Here is a 20,100-nt window from a genome sequence, read left to right on the forward strand (position 1 = left end):
TAGGTCTGTATGTCCAGATTTTTACAAATGCATTAGGAAAGTACAGGATGAAAGAGCTCTAACGAGTCATACGTATGAAAAAAGGATCTAGTGGTTTTACTCAATAGGCTCATATTTGATATGACAAATGGGTAATGGATTTTCTAAAATGGTAACATTAAGACCATGTAAATAGATGTACAATGTCTAAATTAGCAATTATATGACAGGCAAATTGCAAGTGATAACCACTCTGAACCTCAGTTTCTTCATTTACAAAAGGGAGGTAATACCCACTCCACAGAGTATTTTTATAAAGGACTTTGTAAACTGTTAAGGATTATGTAAATATGGGTAACAAAAGTAGTTTTAATGATAAAAATAGATCTGTTATCTGATCACATCTGGATTATTGAAGTGTGAGCTTTATGTTTTTTAAGAAAGGCATTCATTGTCCAGTCAAAATACGTGTCAGAGGTTGCCCTTAAAAGAGCTCTCTATTTAAGAAAGTATTGAGCTCCCCAAACGGCTCATCATTTACTCATGAAGAGTTCTGGGGGGAAAAAAATATTTTGTAGAGACATTCTGAATTGTGTATATGTGCCTGTTGTAAGGGGGAAGATGTACAACTTATACACACACACACACACACACACACACACACACACACACACACACAGAGACACATTTCACAAATGAAAAATTGGAAGTAAGGAAAGTTATTAGGTTATTAGGTGGCATTTAAAAAACTGTGAGAGTGTGTTTTGGGGGAGTGGTAGAGAGGAAACAAGTAAATGTCAGGAGCTGAGGTTTCCAGAGTTGAAAGACAAAGACGACGGTTCCGAGATAAAGAAGACAGAAGGAGAGGTCTGATCGTGGAGTGGTGAGGGAAATCAACACTGAAGAAGAGCACAGCACAACCAAGAGGTAAGTTGTAACTCATGTGCAGTTGAATCTGAGTTAATCTTCTAAAAGTCCCCATGTAACACAAAGCACACCCAGGTTTTGCAGGCCTCTAGAAGTCATCAGACACCAATATCACTCTCTCAACCATTAGCTTTCATTCAACATTTTCTGAATGTCTACTCTGTATCATTTTCTTTCCTAAAAGTGATGCTGTTCTGCTTGTTTGTTTGCTTGTTTGTTTTCTTTTGTGGTCCACTAGAGGTTGACCATTCTGAACAAAGTCAGTGATAGCTTTTGATTGTTCAGCGCCAATAACACATTTTTATGGGTGTAGGAGTTCCTCTTCAGTTTGCATTCATAACCAAAGTATTTTGCTACCTATTATGCAGGCAATCCCCATATGGTTATGTGTCTACTGAAATTTCTAAGATCTCTTATATTCATAATTTTCTAAATTAAAAGATTTCTAAATTTTCTAAAAGTTATTAAAAACACCAAACCCAGTTTTTTGTCCATTTAATTACACAGCTTACTTTTATTTTGACAATGAAGATCAGTCTCATCTCTTTCTGAAAGACGGCTCCTATCTTATGGATTTAAATCAAAGTCAGAAAAATTCCCAAAAAAGACTAAAATTATCCATTTTCTGAAACATGATTTTAATTGACAAATTCTTCATAACCCAGCTATGACTTCATGCTTCGATTAGAAAGTATCATTTCAGGCATTAAAACAATAATTTACTTTATTTTTTAATTTCCAGGAAAAAAAATTCAGGAAATGAAATAGCTTTCTCATTAGTTTATACTAAAACTAAATGAAACAGATATGGGTATAGTCATGGTGATGATTATGGTGATAAACATTTCCAACCCAACAGATCAAGCAAGCACACATCCTTAAGAGTTCTTCCTCATTGTACTATTTACAAGCAAAGAGATGTTTGTTAAAGTTTGGGACTCTTTTACAAATAAATGTTTGATTTCCAAACCAAGCATGTATATTTTAAAATTTAGCGATTTTAGCTATACGAAATGTCTAATTAAAAAAAAGAAGACTATTTTGCTGTTTCCTCCTCTTTACCACTTATTCACATACTAGGGAAAACTAAAAACTTCTGTGTTTCCAATTCTCAAATGATGTCTCAATTTAAAAAGAATTAGTCTTAATAAGAACACATCCTTTCCGGATCTACAAAAGATAATACTCCTGTAGAGATTAACAATTCAAAACACCATGATGAATTAAATGACTCAAATGCTCACCACCAGTCCACTAAGGGGCCTTAGTTTAAAAATCATTTAAAATATACACTTATTTAAGTGCTCATCCTTAGCTATGATTTATTCTAGTTGGATTTGAAAAAGATTGCGAAAGATGGTCTTGAGAAACCAATTCTCAATGTTGAGCCCTACTGTGAAGAAGGCAGGAAGCAAAGAAGATCAGATGAATACAGTCTCAAATTCAAATCAGAAACAATTCTTATTTCACCATATCCTGAAACCTTATACTGAACTAGAACTAACATCTCAGTGGAAAAAAATTTAATTAAAAATTACACATATTTGTAAAACACGGAATCGTAGTCATAAAGTCTAGAAGTATTAAATGATTTTTAAAAGAGCTAGGATCACTCAGAAGTTGGGGAAAGTGGATAATATGGTCTTACAACATCAAAAATCTTCTATCAATTCAACATTTAACAGTACAATGGTTGTTAGTCTATTCCAAAACTCAGACTATGCTTTCTGTTCAAATGTGCTGTTTTTAAGAGAGAAAGAAAAGAAAAATGATATATGATCACTTAAAACTAAATGCCAGTTTGGAAATGAGCTGAAAGGTGATAGACTGGTTACCGGGGAGGTAACTAGGAGGTAACTGATCACAGAGACTCTGAATAAACACTCAGCAGCCTGAGAGGGAGACAGCTTTCTCCTTTGAAAAGGGAAAGTTGAGGCCTGTCAGGGATCCTGTGGGGAAATCATACAGGGAGTACACATGAAGATCGAGCTGAGAACTCCCTCTCTAACTGCGAAACGTTACACGGAGAAAGAGGATTTTCTTGTTTGGCCAAAGAAAGAAAAAAACTGGACAGTGAAATGAACACAAGGTATTGGATGAAGACTCATGGTGGTCAAGAATTAAAACCTGGAAGTGTGTTATGAAATAAAGGTTGCAGGAATGGATGTATTTATTTGGAAATTATGAGACTTTGCTTATTTTAGTAATAGGCTTCATTCCAATCAACTCTCATTTAATATATAGGTGAGGTCTTTGGAGTTTACACAGAACAGTATTGACTACACTAAAATTCAAGATATGTTATACCTATCCAGGTCTGGGAAAGACCACAGTTACATTAGGTGATGAATATTAATGGCTTGGAAGTAAAAGGAAACATACCTGGTAGTAAAGCTTACCCTAAGCTGGGGGTTGGAAGGATGCCTGCTAGGGCAGATCTACCAGTAATCTATATTTTTAAGTTTTAATTAAAACCTATGTTTTCACATAAGTGGAACAATGGTACGTAGCCCAACATTCTGCTGAAGGCCAGTAAGAAAACTTCCTATTTGGTTTGATGAAGTTATAACCCTGGGCCTCTTTTACCTTTAGCTGGATACTCAACGTATAGATGTAATAAAAAAAAAAAAATAAACAGCTCCAGGGTGTCAGTCTTCTTACAAGGGCCAACATATAAAATAACAATGTTTAAAAACATCCCAGTAAAGTTCCAGATCACTATATTCTGCTCCACAGATACACGATTTCAGTATGCAAGGCCAGTAACAGAGTATAAATGTTAGCATAGTCCTCGGGATAAGATCTCACCATACAAGGAAACCGCACTAGGCTACAAAAGTTGATTGCAGTCAGCTTTGCTGCATTTCTTCTTGGAGATGGTGATGGTATTATCATCTTTAAATCCTTGTGGAGCTTTCCCTCTGTTTCATTATGCTGAAAACAACAACCTCCTTGATTGAAAACATCAGCAGATATGCTATCATTTTACATGGTGTAGCATATAGTTCTTCAAGATGAGTCTGAGATGACAGCTTTAGTGTGAGTGTAGTACATCTTGGTGCCATTACTGTAAGATTTTTTTTTTTTTTTCATTCTGTCATATTAGAGATGTCACCAGTCTAGTGATCATGCATGCTGGTCCTTAAATGCTCTTTGGCACTGCAGGAAAATCCTGGGTAAATTTAATTCCACCTCTGTTTTACCCTTTATTTTAGTTCTCACATTGGTAATTAATTTAAGTCTACATTGAGAGTACCTGCAAGGTTATGCACCCCCCCACCACCCCCACTGAAGTTACTCCAAGATCACTGGGTCACATTTAACACAGGTTTCCACAACTTACAGGATTTGTGATAACAGTCGTCAGTAGATGGACACTTTGAAAGACTTCATTATTTGCACTGACATTCACAGTTGAAAGCCCTTGACTTGCGAGTACTACTATAATAATCAAACTGTAAGACACAACAAAGTTTAGAGAAGAGATATATTCTGAATCTTGAGGTTTTTTTTCTCCTTGAGTTACATGTATGAAAGCAAATTCAGATGGTGAGGGCTAAGAGAACTTTAAATTGTTTTTAGAAAGTGATTATGGGCAAATCACAATCCTTCTGAGCCTTGTTTATTATTATCATTATTACTTAGTCTTTAAAAGGCAGATTGTTAAAGACGATGTCACAGATTTCAAAGCTCTGAAATTTATTCTAATACAAAGTTTTCTTACTATCCTTTCCTTAGGTTCTCCCAAAGAGTGTAACATGGGATGGGTATGCTTAGTAGTGAGAGTGAAATCTGATTAGAAAAAGCTATGAAAATATTTGTTCATATAAAATATGGCCAGAGGTGAGATGGGCACCCACACTATAACCTCACTGCATTTAAATAGGGTATTTCTTTAAAAATAAATTTAGAAACAGACTATACATGCATCACTTATCCCAAACACATGAATTAATCAGAACATAGCAGGAATAAATACGAAATGTAGCAGAAAAATGGCCTGAGACTTTTTCCTCTGCTACATTCACCAAGTGGATTTAAATGAAAATTACTAAGTATAAACCTACACACACACACACACACACTTTCAAGCTCACATCCATAGAGAGAGCTACGCTTATAGTATACCTTTGCTAAGCAAACCTTTTCTTACATAACACTAATCAAATGTCACAAAGACACAGAGATTATTATTGCCATTTGAAAACTATTCAGACAGGTGCTTCAAACCTTTGTACCTACTCAGGAAAACATGTACACTAAAGCTCTTTTACCTAACAGCTCCTTGCCTTCTTCCCCCTTTTGAAAGGGCAGTCTATGAAAGTTGTTCTACCCACAGCTTAGGTAATACTGTTGTGAAGAGTTATGCAGTATTTGAAGGTTTAATATTTGCCTTTCGGCCTATAAGGTAAAAACACCGAGTCTACTAGATGAGATGCACACAGCCCCACAAGGAATGGTCAAAATTCTCACGGCTGGAGTGCGTTATTTTGCTATTTTAACACGGAGATAAAGAACAGTACTAGACCACTGAATTGTACACTTTAAAGCAGTTCATTGTATGTTATGTGAGTTTCACCTCAATATAACAAAAAAAGGTACTGAGTGCTCTAAAGGCTTTATAAATTTTATGGAGGGGGGGAAAAAAAGCTTTTGTGGTGTTGCTTTTTAAAAGAGCACAACAGTGGGCCTGGGTACCAAACACGAGCTGGAGCAAAACCACTGTTCTAAGCGCGGTGCTTTCCTGGGTCACTTAGAGCTTCCAGGAACCCTTCGAATAATCATAAAATGTCAAGTGGACTAAGAACAAAGTAAAGTCAATGGCTGCCTTAGGAAGTATGGTCTGAAGGAACCTGGAAAGAATGGACTGGTTCTTTCAGTACAGCTATTTCCAGCTGTTTCGTGGAACTTCCAGGTACTTCAGTTCAATTCTCAAGTAGCTTAGATTGCTTGGGCCTGTCTTCAGTTCTAGGTAACTAGCAGTTACAGACTAGATTTCTGTGGAACTCGAACCCAGGGTAGATGCTCTAAAACACTGTGGAACAGAACAGATTCCCCTTATGAATTCTGAACTCTCAGGATAATTCTTTGGAGAGAGTTCCACTGGCATTAAAGCCTGGTATATCCAGCGATATATGGTTGCTAAGAATAATACTCGTGGCAGCAAATCACAGGGCAGAAAGAAGATCTAAGCAGCAGTGGCTTCTCGATCCATCAGCACAGTTTCACAAACAGTATTTCTGAGCAATGATTTGCCCTTTCAGGTATTACCACTTTTACATGTCATAGTTGATATTTCAGCCGACATATATGAAACAAGTCCAGTGACGACTTAATGAAAAATATTTTAATGTCAATAAATTAAGAGTGCTTCCAAACTAGGCGTATTTGCTATTAATTAAATGAGGGAAAAATGTCATTTATCTCTATCTCCATCCCTATTTCACTATTATCTTCAGCAATTTTTCCTAAAGGTCACATCTAAGTGTACAAACCTTAAGAGTAGATTAGTTCAGTAACTTGCAGGTTTATATCTATTCACATAGCATATTCTCTGGAGGGGCAAACTGTCAAAATGCTTTTATAATCTTCTATGATAAAGTTCTGAATTTCTTTGCTACTCTTCAAAAATATAGTACTTAATTCCAATCTGCTATATAAAGCAGAATGACCCAGTACCACCAAGTAAGAAGAGAAACTTTCCCTATGTAAGTGGAAAGCTGGTTCTTTTCAGTTTTGCACTTGGGAGAAACTAGCTTACACTTGTAACATGGGCTCTTCAACTCTGCCTCATCACATGCCACACCCACTGCCTCTAAATCTTCCACAGCATGAAACAGGTCTACTATCCCTCACACTCACTGGGCTCACCTATACCTGTCCGGTCTCATCCCTGGCTCTTCCCAAGCCTTCCCCTACATTCTGCTTCCACACCCTGCTGTGCTGAGGAAGAAACGTTTATTCCATTGTGGACGTTTTCCTTTGGGTCACTGACTTACAAAAACCTGACCCAGGATTCACGAAGTGGTATCACGCTTTCTCAGTTCTCTCTCATGCAGTCTGCATTCTTACTCTCAAGAAATGACTGGAAGAAAAGTGAGTAGATAAGAGATCACAGGGGTTGTGAAAGCCAGCCACCTTTCCAAAGGGGGAATGTTAGACATTTATCTACCACCCTTTCCTTGGTTTGCACTCACTGCTCAATACTGAATGGTCAACATACTGACCACAGTCTCCTAATCTGTCAGTCCCTTAACAACACTATGCCTGTTCTTTATCCTCACCAAAATCTAAAGTCACTGAACTCGCTTCAACACCCTCACACCAATGGTTCTTTCTCTTCTTGACCACAAGATTAGGTGTTTCAATGATGTCTTCTTTTCTTTTTAAACTTTTATTATCTATCTATCTATCTATCTATCTATCTATCTATCTATCTATCTATGTATCTACGTATCTACAATCTTTAAGTAGGCTGTAGGCCCAATGTGGGGCTTCAACTCATGACACCGAGGTCAAGAGTTGCATTCTACCGACTGAGCCAGCCAGGCACCCCTCAATGCTGTCTTCTTGAGTATCTTTGTATCCCTTTCTTCTTCTTTTAACCAAACTTTCAATATTTGCTTTGTCTATCCTTGATGCTTTGTGCACAACCAGAGAAACATACAAGACCATACCTATTTGAACTCTACAAGTTTTAAATTTGATCCTTATCTTTACTCAGCAATTCTCGAATTTCTCTTTGATGCACTTCTAGGCTTATTCTTACAGATTTATTTGACCGCCTTTCTTTACAGAATCCCAGGGGCGCCTGGGTGGCGCAGTCGGTTAAGCGTCCGACTTCAGCCAGGTCACGATCTCGCGGTCCGTGAGTTTGAGCCCCGCGTCAGGCTCTGGGCTAATGGCTCTGGGCTAATGGCTCGGAGCCTGGAGCCTGTTTCCGATTCTGTGTCTCCCTCTCTCTCTGCCCCTCCCCCGTTCATGCTCTGTCTCTCTCTGTCCCAAAAATAAATAAAAACGTTGGAAAAAATTAAAAAAAAAAAAAAAAATTAAAAAAAAAAAAAAAAAAAAGAATCCCATCTCTGCTCTTCACTCCCATTCTCGCACACCACGCATTCAATAATTACTGATCTGAGTCCTTTCCTCTATTCTCATTTTCTCTACTCTTGCATACTCTCTGCTAGATTTTTTGCTTGTTCTTACAGAGAACAAGGCCCTCCTCTCTAAAGCTAAACCTATAACCTAACCTCATCTCAGGAACTTCTCTCTTCCCAGCACTACCAAAATCCGTAATCCTAATGGATTGGCCTACCTTCTCCTTAGCACTGTCCAAGTCTTCCTCTCAATTGGCCCTTTATGTTTTGCTTTGGAATATTTATCCACCTTATCTGAAAGCAATGCATTCTAATACCTACCACCCATCTAATAAACATCTTATTCTTCTCCTTCCCTTAGTTACCAAATGTCTTAAGTAAGTTATCAATAAATTCTGTATCCATATCCTTGACACTTCCTCATGAATCCTAGGAATCTGGCTTCCATCTGTACCTTTATGAAAGTTACATTTTAAAGATCACCAGAGACCTAGACAAACCTGAAGGACTTTTCTTAGATTTCATGTTTTCTGGCTTCTAATTCATAATTTCTTCTCCATTCTTATACTATTACTGTCCTAATCCAGGCCATCTCATTTGCACTGGCCAGCAATAACATACTAGAACATTTTCTTCATTTCAAGCAAACACATTACCAAATTAATATTCTTAAAATGCTACAATGAAGTTACATCTTTATCAAAGAACCTATAGTTCTCTACCATTGACCATATCCACATCTGAATTAACTATTCTTCCTCGTTTTCAAGGCTCTGAGCCCTTACTCCACCTCTCCATATGACCTGTACACTTCAGACGAGTCCATCTCCCTACTGTCCTTCTCTCCTAACCCCTAGGGACCACTCCAATCTCTGTCCCTGGTTCTTTGTTCATCTGTTCCCATTATTGCATTTCCCCCTTCCATTATCTACATTTCAGCCATCCTTCAAAATCAAAAAGCCCCATACTTTTTTAGTGAAGGCTTTCCCTGAGCCAGCTTACATTAACTTCTTTAATTCCCATTTCTCCTTTTGTATCAGCATGGTGTTTGGTTAGTTCACTAAACATTTCATGTGTAAATACCTGCATATATTACTGCCATTTACTCAGCACAAGGAGACAATGTAGTAGGTACTCATTCAGATACAAAGGCTGAGTGAAGCAAGACACAGCACTAAGGGCAGAGGACTTGACACTGGACAACTGGTTTCGGTCCATATTTTATAGAAAAAGACACAGGTATCATTGCTTTAGGCTATCACCTCTTGATAAGATAATCTTTCAAAAAAGTTATTGTGCTTTCAACTGTATGGTATCCATTTCTTAAAGCCAATTAAGCAAATTTGGGGAAACTTCAAGATCAAATAAAAAAATCTAAAACCTTGTAACTCAACGAGATAAAACATCCCCCAGTTTTTAACGTACGCACATATAACAGAGTGGTCTTCATTTTAAGATTTCTATGCACCTGCAATTCATTCCTTTTTCTTGGCTTTCTGAGGCAACGCCTCTGTGGGAGTAGCTCCCTATGGACCTGTATCACAGCAAAAGAGAGCTCTGGCAATCCTGAAGGTGCTTGGAACACAGTACAAATAGGAGCCATGTCAGTAAAAATGGGCACAGCCACAATGCATTCAAGTGTTTTCTTTAAAAGAACATATATATAGAAAGCTCTACTTAACACCCAGGACACTAAGAGTTAGAGACATGAGCATACATATACGACTAAGACACTTAAATTAGAATCACGAATGTATGTCTTCCCTAGTAAGAATTTTTTCACTCCTTCCAAATTATCATCTATTTAAAAATTTCAGCTATCAATATTTAATACCCTTTGTTGCCACTGTCAGAGCAATGAATAATAAAATGAGTCTTGGTTGCTATGGCTGTTCTCATTGTTATATTAAGAGCTGACCCTATAGAAACCGTTTGAAATAAAACTGTCACTAGACTGTTATCCTTGACGATAGGATCTGTGCTTCATTCAACCTTGTATCCCTCAAGACCTAACTCAGGTCACTACACAGAATAGGCACTCAGTTATTTGATTAATACTCTGCTGAAATAAGAGAAGAATAGATAAAAGCACCACCTGGAAAAACAAAATGCAACAGCAGAATGAAAAGGAAAAGTATTAATCAGAAAGTATTTTCTAATGGAATCTTTAAGAAAATAAAAAGAGGCACTTGACATTCATCATGACTTAAATCATTCACTCCAGGTCTCTATTTCTTGCAGTGGCACTAAAACCATTTCAAGTTAGCAGTTCTTAACTTTTCTTCGGGGGCGGGGGGGGGGGGGGGGAAGGAAGTGTCACCAAACCCTTTATAAATCTGTAACTATGGATTTTCCCTCCAGAAAAAAGTGGGCAGCTGTACATACATACAAATTCCTAACTTTGCTAGTACATCCAAAGGGTTCTGATCTCTGGCTTTAAAAACTCCTGAATTAAGAAACAGACTAGTAATTTTTTAAAAGTTAGGATGTAAAAGCGTAAAAGGCTTCCCTCGTGCATGACACATCAATCATGCAGGAATTTAATAAAAATTAATCTGAAGCTTTTTAGAATTTTTCATTCTTTACCATCATTTATTTGGTTTCATCAATTTACTTGCTATGTCAAGCAGTACTTTCTCCTGTGTTGTCATTTCTTCGTGCTTTAACATAATTCATTACAACTTGATTTCAAGACTTCATTTAAAAAAACAAACATACTATATGGAATATTAAATAAGCAAAACGGTGAGGCTTATTATTCTAGGTTTACAAGGTCTTGAAATCACAAAGTTAAAGGATAATCTTCAGCTATTCAATGTGAAAATATGTAAGCTGAAGCCTAAATGACCAAGAAGCATTTTCCTGACGTATGGTGTGTGTCAAAGTGTAGAGGATACAGAAGCAAACCGGAGAGAGTTCTGGGTCCTAGCAAGTCTAGACAAACCACCTGACACTTTTTTGGACCTGGCTAGGAAGGAGAAAGGAGAGAGAAAGTGACCACAGGAAAGAAGCATTGTTTAACACGTGTTATCTCTCTCTCAACACAGAGAAGTAAAGTAAATGGGAGCGAACCATTAGTCTTTGTAAGAAGATCCAGGCACTGAAAGGCTTGCACTGAGGGCTGGAGAAAGCTAGGTACTAGTAAGTTTCATTACAGGAAGCCCAAGTTTGTTAACAAAGCCTAGAAACCTTAACATCACAGGAGACAGTAAGTGGATGTCTTGACCTTAGAGCAAAATGAAACCATGATTAACTCATGATAAAAGGCTTCTAAGAAGGCTACAATATTTTATTTATATTTTCTATATTTCTTGTAATGCTGCCCTAGAATCACTTCTGAATAGAAATTACAGATTGTCATTTATGCAGAATTTTACAAAAAAAAAAAAAAAATTTAAATGGCTAGATAATGAGCTATTCCTACACGCTCAGTTAACCAAAGCGAAGGTTAACTAAAAACAGATTTTAGTTTACCTGCTATACCTGAGGACAAAACCATCTAATTTGCTTATTATGCCTAACAGAAAATAATCAGACTTTATATGAAGAGGTACCCTTGAAAACTCCAACATGATATTAAGTATCACTTCCTAATAACATGTTTTAAAATTATTATTATTTTAAATACTTAGGCTTCCTTTTTTGGTATTCATGTTACTCTTTTAATATTTTTCAAAAAATAAAGGCATAGCTTTTATCACAATTGTTTTCTGAAAATGTCAAGAGGAGAGCGGACTTTCCCCTTTCTTTCCAGATGCTTCATGTAGGCAGAATACGGTCACGTTTTCTGAATCAGTTTCTGTTCACCGCTCAGAATTTAATTGTTTATTTTCCTTCATTATCAGCTTTAAAACTATGTCAAAAAAGTGTGTATTATCCGAAAACCTCACTTCACATTATGCCCTAACAGAGTATGCCACTATACTCTGAGACTAATATTTCCTAGGACAACTTACATGGCCTAATTTTAGAGGCTCCTCAATCTCTTCTCCTCCACCTTAGTCTCATTCTGGCCAGGTACTTGTAATAGAGCTTTATTATCACATTTCAATTATTAAACAACGAAGTTTCAAACAGGTATCTCACAGAACTACCAGTTGTTCCATAAAAACGTCACGCTACTATGGTTGCTTCTTACATACAATGTTTACCCCAAATTCAAGTTTCTGATAAATCAACTGTAAGTTGAAATTCTGTTTCTGAGGCATTTCCTGGTATACTAGGCAGTGCATTAGAAAAGAGATATTGCATTTAGTCTATAGTAATTATCTTTTAACCTTCTGTATATAATTAACAACCATTCAGAAAGAAAGTGCAAATGTGCAAATGAGAGACAACAAAAACAGTTTCTAAACACGTAATGCATTCATATAGGATATAAATCCATACAACTAAAAATAAATGCTGACAACATCCTTCTGAGCATTAAGCGACACCACCAGTTTTGTGTTGTATGTATTCTTTCTTCTCAAGTATTCAAAGAAATGCAATAGACATTATCTTCTTAAATTTTCAAATTTTTCATGAGTATATTAGGATATTACCATTTTTTTCACAAATCAGAAAACAAGGAACTACCATTATCTTTGCATAATTTCAATAATAGAGCCAAAATAAGAACAATTCTAGCTAATCTCATCTGGGATCTTAATTAGTACTACAAGTTTATTTGTGTGAGTTAAAAATAGTATCACTCATGAGAAACAATGCCAAAATTATTATGCTAATAAATAGTGTTAAAGGCCTAAAGAAGAAATACTTTAGCAACTATGAGGTAACACACTAGTTGTAGGCATGAGGAACGTTTATATTGGCTCTTTTGGGTGTATACATTAAATGCGAAATCAGAAAGGAATCATGCAAAAATCCGGTTGCCCATGCAAGCACCCCAGAGTCTAATCCTCTCCTCTCAGTTCTGTTGTCAGGCCACAGTAGTGTGGAGACTTGTAGGCTGCTGTCCTTGTTGTAATGAATGGGAAGAGGCTGACAGTGGCATGGTCGAAACCTTCACCTCTTCTTCCCCTGTGGAAAAGTCAGTCATGGTCTAGTTATGGGTGACTAGATTTGTTAACAGTCCCTTTAAAAATGATTTCAATATTTGGAATACTGATACATATATAAAATACATGCTTAATGGCTGGAATCTGGGTGTGAAACAAGACATGAATTTCAAAATATAAACTTATCAAGTACCTAGAAAGTAGTTACACTGTAAACACACCCTTCAATTTAATACTATGTCAGGTATAAGAACAAATAGAATAGATTTAGGACTATAAATAGACAAAAAGGAAAAAAAAGAGACCAGGAAAGCCATTCTTTTCCAAGCCAATTGGACCCCCTTTAAATTCAGATACTCCTCTAACAGTAATAGAATTTTGTGAAAAAAATTAAAAATAAATTCACAGATGTGAAAACATGATTTTTAAAAGGAAAAATGACAAACCCATGTTTTAAAGGCAGAAATTATGTTTATAAAAAAGAAATAAAAAGATACAAATATTAACTCAGCAAATTACCATATAGCATCTGAATATTCAATGTGCACTTCTGAAGTAATGAGAAAATAGTGAAATGCTAGTAATACAATGATCCAATTGACTGAAAGCAAAGATGACTACTTCTAGGTCAGAGAACTATACATGAAATGAGATCAGTTCTCCTAATTATAATTGATAATTACTGTACAAGTGACTTTGTTTCACACATGACTCAAAATTCAATCAAGTCACTGCTAACATAGCTAATTCAGTAATCATAAAGAAAAATGTCCCCTCACAAGTAAAACTGAATGCACAAAAACATGAAAAAAATCCAATCCTAAACAGTTTCAAATATTTTTCTAAGTATATCTTAAAATAACAATGCTTACAGACTGAGACTTACTATGATTGTTTTCCAAATAATTTTTAGCATTATGGATAAAAACATCTTGGCAGAGAGTTCTTGGAAAAACAAATCTGCAAAATTACATTTAGAAATACTTAACTGGCAGATTTAACGGACGACATGAAGAAAAAGACCTCTGGCCTTTAGAGCAGGTTCTTTCATTATTTTTCAGTAAATTGGCAAAGATTCTATCAATTCCAAGTATACAGCAAAGGAGGCTGTGTAAAGGAAATTTTAGACTACTAGAGCTGTTGGTGAGAACATGTTGCTGATAAGGACTGAGCAAGAGATTAATTTTTATGAAGTCGATAAACTTCATTCTACTTTCTAACTACAGGCCATATCCCTGAGCTGGGCCAATTGTCTCATGAATGGATACTGCTGATGAAAAGGGATCTGCAAGTGTGTGAGAGCATAAATCAATTACTATGGGAAGAAAGCCAAGTTCAAAGTACATGCCAGTGATCTTCATTTGTGAAGAAGAACATCTATGTTGCAGTGGTGAAACATTTCAGTTTGAACGTGGGATCTGGGTACTTATCCCAATTCTACTACTAATTGAATGTTTGACCTTTAACAAATTATTTAACCTTTCTGGAACATAGCTCTACTATTTCTAAAATGAAGGAGTTGAATAAGGTAAGTCACTTTTTAGGACAAGAAAAGTCCTTTCTTAAAAGCACACAGTGTCAATAATAAAGATCTAAATGGACTTACTATAACTGCCCACTAATCAAAGTTTTCCACCAAGAATATTTATTTCAAAAGTCCTTCTAAGCTTAGCAAACTGGATGTGCAGCCAAGAAAATGCTGCTAAAAATTTTTCGCCTAGTTAAGAAAATAACTAATTTTCAATGAAAAAAAAAGTGTTTTCATTTAGGCAAAAGAAATGGAAGCTGCATTTCTGTCAAACCTCTGGCAACTGTCTTTCCCGTGATAGGTTTCAGATACATAAATTTTTAATAATTTAATTGAAACAAAAACTCAACACTTAAATACAAATATATAACACATAGAGACATGGTATCTGTAGGATATATAGGTGACTGACACCTGACTGTGTGCTTGTAAAGGTCAGGGACACTGTTTTGCTCTAGGTATCTAAAGAATAAATAAATAGACGTGCCTTTTCCAGTGTTGAGTACTGGCTAAGCATATCTTAAAGTGGCAGGTATCATAGAAAGAGTATGTACTCTCCATTATGAAGCACTTAACCAATATATACCCTGATAAGACACCATGATATTCATTGCAGGATACAAAGTTGAACCTAATTTCAATAGTTCAACTCAAGTACAAATGAGTTACAACTAGGGGTGGGGAAGGTAGATACTGCCTAGGTATTAACTTGCTTCATATTACACAGTTAAAATGTATATAGTTTTCCAGAATTTTATTTCTGTCGTTTCTAATTGGTATTGAAAATCCCAGATCATCTGGCTACAATTATCTAACTATTCAGTTTTGAGGCTTAGCACATTCAGCTTCCTGAGGTATTTGCCAAATATTTATAGGACGTCAGAGTATTCTGTGTAACTCTTGATAACAATTTTAAATATTTTGGTGCATTAAAACTAAAATTTCTCTTGTCATCAGAGACTTGAAAATAATCTAATAAAGAAGCTTAATCATCAGTCACCATTTAAATACCAAACCAGTATGCAGAGTCAAAAACGGAAAACCTGAAATAACAAGCTCTCCCAACCTCCCACAAAACACGACAATGATTCAGAACCTACAAGGTGGTGACTTCATTCTTAGAATTTCTGGGAAAAAAAGTATTTTATGCTCTACGGTTGAGTATATGTTAAAAGGAAAACCCACAAAAAGAGGACCATAATGTAATGCCACGTTTTTGTCTTTTTTTTTCATAAATATCTAGTTTAGATGAAGATTTCAAATGATTAACACGAGGACAACTACACTCACAACTCTGTAATTATTCCTTCCCACTGTGGCATTTTCATAATATATACGGGTTTGAAATATTTGGGTTAAAATTGGTTTTGTGCTGATGGACAATATGATAACTGTGAAATCAGAAGAACAGATAACTTACTGAAGATGGTCATGTAATAAATAAGTCAAAGAAAAGTACACAATGAAGACAGCTAAGAACTAGAGTCCCACAAAGGCCCCCTTCTTCCTATTGTATCAAGTGCACACTGTACCCTTGCTGTCAGAGTTCCCCATGTTCTCATCCATTCTATTTATACAATACATGAAGCACCTCCCGTTACTGAAGGCAGTTCTATTGCTTCTTAATGAAATTACATACGAATTCCTGCCTCTACGCCTTTACTAAGGAGTCCCATCAGTATAAAAGATCTTTCTCTTTTCCCCACTAACCCAAATCCAAGATACCATAGTACAGATCAATTCCTACTTCTTCAATGAAGCCTCCCCAATAATTAAAGGCTCAACTGAGGTCTCTCATATTCCAGTATCATATAGTCACCGCTTTCATACATAATATTAATTTTATTTCTTCAACTATACTGCAAAATACCTGGAAATAGTACCCATATTTTATAGTTCTTTTGTATTACCCATATGGCCTACTTCTCTGTTGGGCAAACAGTATCCCAAATACTCATTATCATTGATGTAATATTTTATTTTTAAATGTTAAGGATATTTCGGGGAACTTAACTTTAACTCTTAATGTTATAATCAGTTATGAGATACACTACTAGTCATTACATGCCACGTTCCTAAAATGACTGAAGCAAAACGAAACAAAATTACGCTCTGATATGCTGTCTCGAATGGAAGGGAAAAAAGCAGTATCAGGAACTGAATACCTAAGTGTTTCCCAAGTGAATATCATGTAGAAGGAGAGGACTCAAAAATGCCACTCGGAATTACCTACTAACTGCCATAATCAAATGAACAAACATCATGAGTTCCACCGATATACGAACCACTACATTGGTGCTATCATGCTCATGTAAGTGAACTTCGCTGTATCAACTGTTAGATTCACTGTATCAAAAGCCACAAACCATATTCTCTGAACTCAGTTACTTGTCTTGAAAATGAAATGAAATGTGGTTGGTCACAAAGGGAACAGAGTCAAAGAACTCTGATGGATCTCTTCAAATTTACCTATCAACCTTGCTAGACACAAGAGAACGAACGACTTGCTGGTAACAGCACGTTATTATGGTAACACTGTGCCGTGCCATATCTTAAAGGCCATGACAAGGGATAAAAATGAATTTTATTAATTATGTAACAGAGTGAGGGACTATTCTATTCTACTTGAGAGAATCGGGAGAGAAACAAACTCTCTCTCTTACCAGTCATCTCTAAAGTCCAAATTAAATAAACTGAAAAAAACCAAAACCTATAAATAAGAAGGATTCCTTTAGACAAAGAAGTCAGTTGATCTAATAAATGTTATATGGGACCTTAAAACCCAAAAGTTCTGAAACCTTCAAGGGTAGCAGTATAAAACCAGAAGTATTCTGGTACCACTTAAAGGAACCAAATATTTTTCCCAGAAATAAAAACATGACAGACAAAAAGGGAAAATATCTCTCAGCAATTGCTTTTTCACAGAAAGTACACTTATACACATATGTCTGTGAAACATGAATAATCAGAGTTCTCAAAGATTAAGTACTTTACTAACATAAAGCACAGTTTGTGTGTGTGTGCGCGTGCCTAGCAGTCAAAATAATTACCAAAAGTAGTTACAGAATGGCTTTATCCCTCATGCTCTCACTAATTACCATCTTAAAAAATATTTTTTTTCATTATTTTCCTTTTAGAATGTATAATCAGAATTTTTACCATGGTGTTGAACTTTTACCATGGTGTTGAAATTATAGCACCATAATTTCAGAGTCCGTTTTTTTTCTTTTTCTTTGTGCATTTATATTCCATATGGAAGTTTGGTAACTACTCTGTTAAATAAAATGCTTCCAAGTTATAACTAGTTATAATACTCCACCATCCTTATAAAGCTCAATATTACAAGGCATCCATCCAGTTAAAATTTTTTTGGATTATAAGGACTTTTTTTTTTCCCCATAGAAATTTCCAAGAATAGTAAGTACTCTGTTATTCAAAAATTCTCTCCCTACCCACCCAACAACCTGAAGGCATGAGATATTCACAAATTCTCAAAGGCTATAAATGAACCTACCTGCTATAGGGATCCCTCCCAGACCTGTGTTGTGCTGTGGCGGGAGATTCAAGTCCAAGAAATTACTATTTGAGGTGGGGTTTGCTGTGTGGTTCAAGTGCATGATGCTATTGCGTGGAAAGGCCATCCAAGGATAGCGGGCTGCCTGGCCTGGAAAACTGAATGAATTATAAACTGCTCGGTGCTGCTGAAATTGAGGGAACCTCTGTGGCAAGACTGAAAAGGTACTATTGAGAGAGTTGGCGTTTGTCGGTGCAGCAGGATGCAGGAATCCAGAGCCCGGACCTTTGGCGGTTGTAGTGTGTGAAGAGGAGTTCTGAAGAGACGTGGGCGAAAGGGAAGGCTGGTCTTGGACTGACAGTTCCTTTTCAATCAGGTCTGCTAAGGCTTTTCGAGTGACGTCAAAGGGATCAAAACCCAAGTCATCCTCTGGTTGTTTAGAAGAACCAAAGCCAAATGCTGCTTGCCAGTCTGTGGAGGACGATACCGGGATTGTTTCTGTTGGGAAGACAATTAGTGATGAATTTTAAATACATAGTTTACTTGCATACTTAACGAGTGTCCACACTAGTGAAAGTTAAACACGTTATATTACAAGATAAAGGCAAATATAACCAAAATTTGTATGATTTCTTAGCACGTTAAAATTATAACATTATAAAAATCCTCATATACTTTTAGCAATGATTCCATTCTTATTAACTTCAAAAAAACTGAATGACAGAAACTGATTTTACTAATCAAAGAAAACAAAGTACTTGAAACCCAAATTATACTTTCAGCTGTTCATAATCCAAACCTGGAGAAAGTCATTTAAATGAAATAAGGTAACAAACGTGATGTAACAGAATTCAATTAGTAAAGTTTACTTTTAAAAATATATTTATCGGAGTGCTTGGGTGGCTCAGTCGGTTAAGCGACCGACTTCGGCTCAGGTCATGATCTCACGGTCCGTGAGTTCGAGCCCCGCGTCGGGCTCTGTGCTGACAGCTCAGAGCCTGGAGCCTGTTTCAGATTCTGTGTCTCCCTCTTTCTCTGACCCTCCCCAGTTCATGCTCTGTCTCCCTCTGTCTCAAAAATAAAATAAATGTTAAAAAAAAAAATTAAAAATATATTTATCAAAGACAAAGTCCAAGTAATTTTGAATATATGCTTTATATACTGTTAGGAAAAAATAATGTAACTTAATGAAAAAGTATCTACTTAAATTTTATTATTTTTTAAAACTGTCTGCTCCACTCATAATAGGTGCTATATTGTCAATGTTAACTTTATGGCGTCCTTCACATTAATAAAACTTACAATGAATAGAAATGAAAATAGCTCAAAAATGCCAAAATATAACCTTCAATATTAACTATCATACCTCTCTGTCATCTGGATAAAAAAAAAATCTTTAACTATGTAAACACAAATATGATTAAATATATCAGCCCTTAATAATTCCTAGAGGAATAAGCATTTTATTATCAGAAAAATGATCTAACCCTTCATTTCTGAAGATATCTGTTAACACAGTAAGTTCTAGGTCATACAACTACTTATCTGGCTATCTTATCCCACGCAGTTTAAATGTTTACAACTGCACGAAAAAGCAAGAGCGGCGACAGGGGTAAAAACACATCCATGAGGTCTCATTCCAGTCTAAGTAAAATGATTCACATGCAGCAGTTCTGTCGTATACCTGATGTGAAGAGACTCTGTGGCTCTGGTGCTGTAGGCCAGTCACTGGACGTCTGTGGGGAGCTGGGGAAAGGAGGAAGCCCACTTGGGATCGGGTTGGGATGGCGAAAGTTATCTGAGAATAACGACTGTGACTCAGTTACTGCCCCTTCAAAAGGAGACCGTGCACTGTGATTGGATGAACTGATGGGGATGACAGGATTGGATTTTGATAAACCAGGTGGTGGTGAAGGCGTATCACTGTTAGATATCTAAATAAAATAGGAAGGGAAAAGAATAATCAATATTAAGTTTATATACTTTAATAAGCCATCGTTAAAAAGGCTTGCAACAAAAGATATTAGAACAACGGTCTTCAAACTGGGTGCTTAAGAC

The 20,100-nt window shown here is 36.2% G+C and overlaps 1 protein-coding gene across 7 annotated transcripts in view; it reads right to left on the reverse strand.

The window, feature by feature from the left end:
- CNOT4 (CCR4-NOT transcription complex subunit 4) overlaps positions 1 to 20,100 on the reverse strand; it is a 146,527-nt gene that overhangs the window by 14,599 nt on the left and 111,828 nt on the right. For 5 of the 7 annotated variants that reach the window (XM_042925679.1, XM_042925669.1, XM_042925661.1 and 2 more), the window contains 2 exons: positions 19,727 to 19,976; positions 18,043 to 18,540 (listed from right to left, as the gene is read on the reverse strand). In XM_042925679.1, the coding sequence (XP_042781613.1) occupies positions 18,043 to 18,540; positions 19,727 to 19,976 (748 nt within the window). Of the gene's footprint in view, positions 1 to 10,315; positions 13,023 to 18,042; positions 18,541 to 19,726; positions 19,977 to 20,100 lie in introns of those variants that run through there. The other 2 variants (XM_042925709.1, XM_042925703.1) reach the window with 1 other exon arrangement.

Source organism: Panthera leo, chromosome A2 (genome assembly GCF_018350215.1).
Source record: "Panthera leo isolate Ple1 chromosome A2, P.leo_Ple1_pat1.1, whole genome shotgun sequence".
Classification (NCBI taxonomy): Eukaryota; Metazoa; Chordata; class Mammalia; order Carnivora; family Felidae; genus Panthera; species Panthera leo.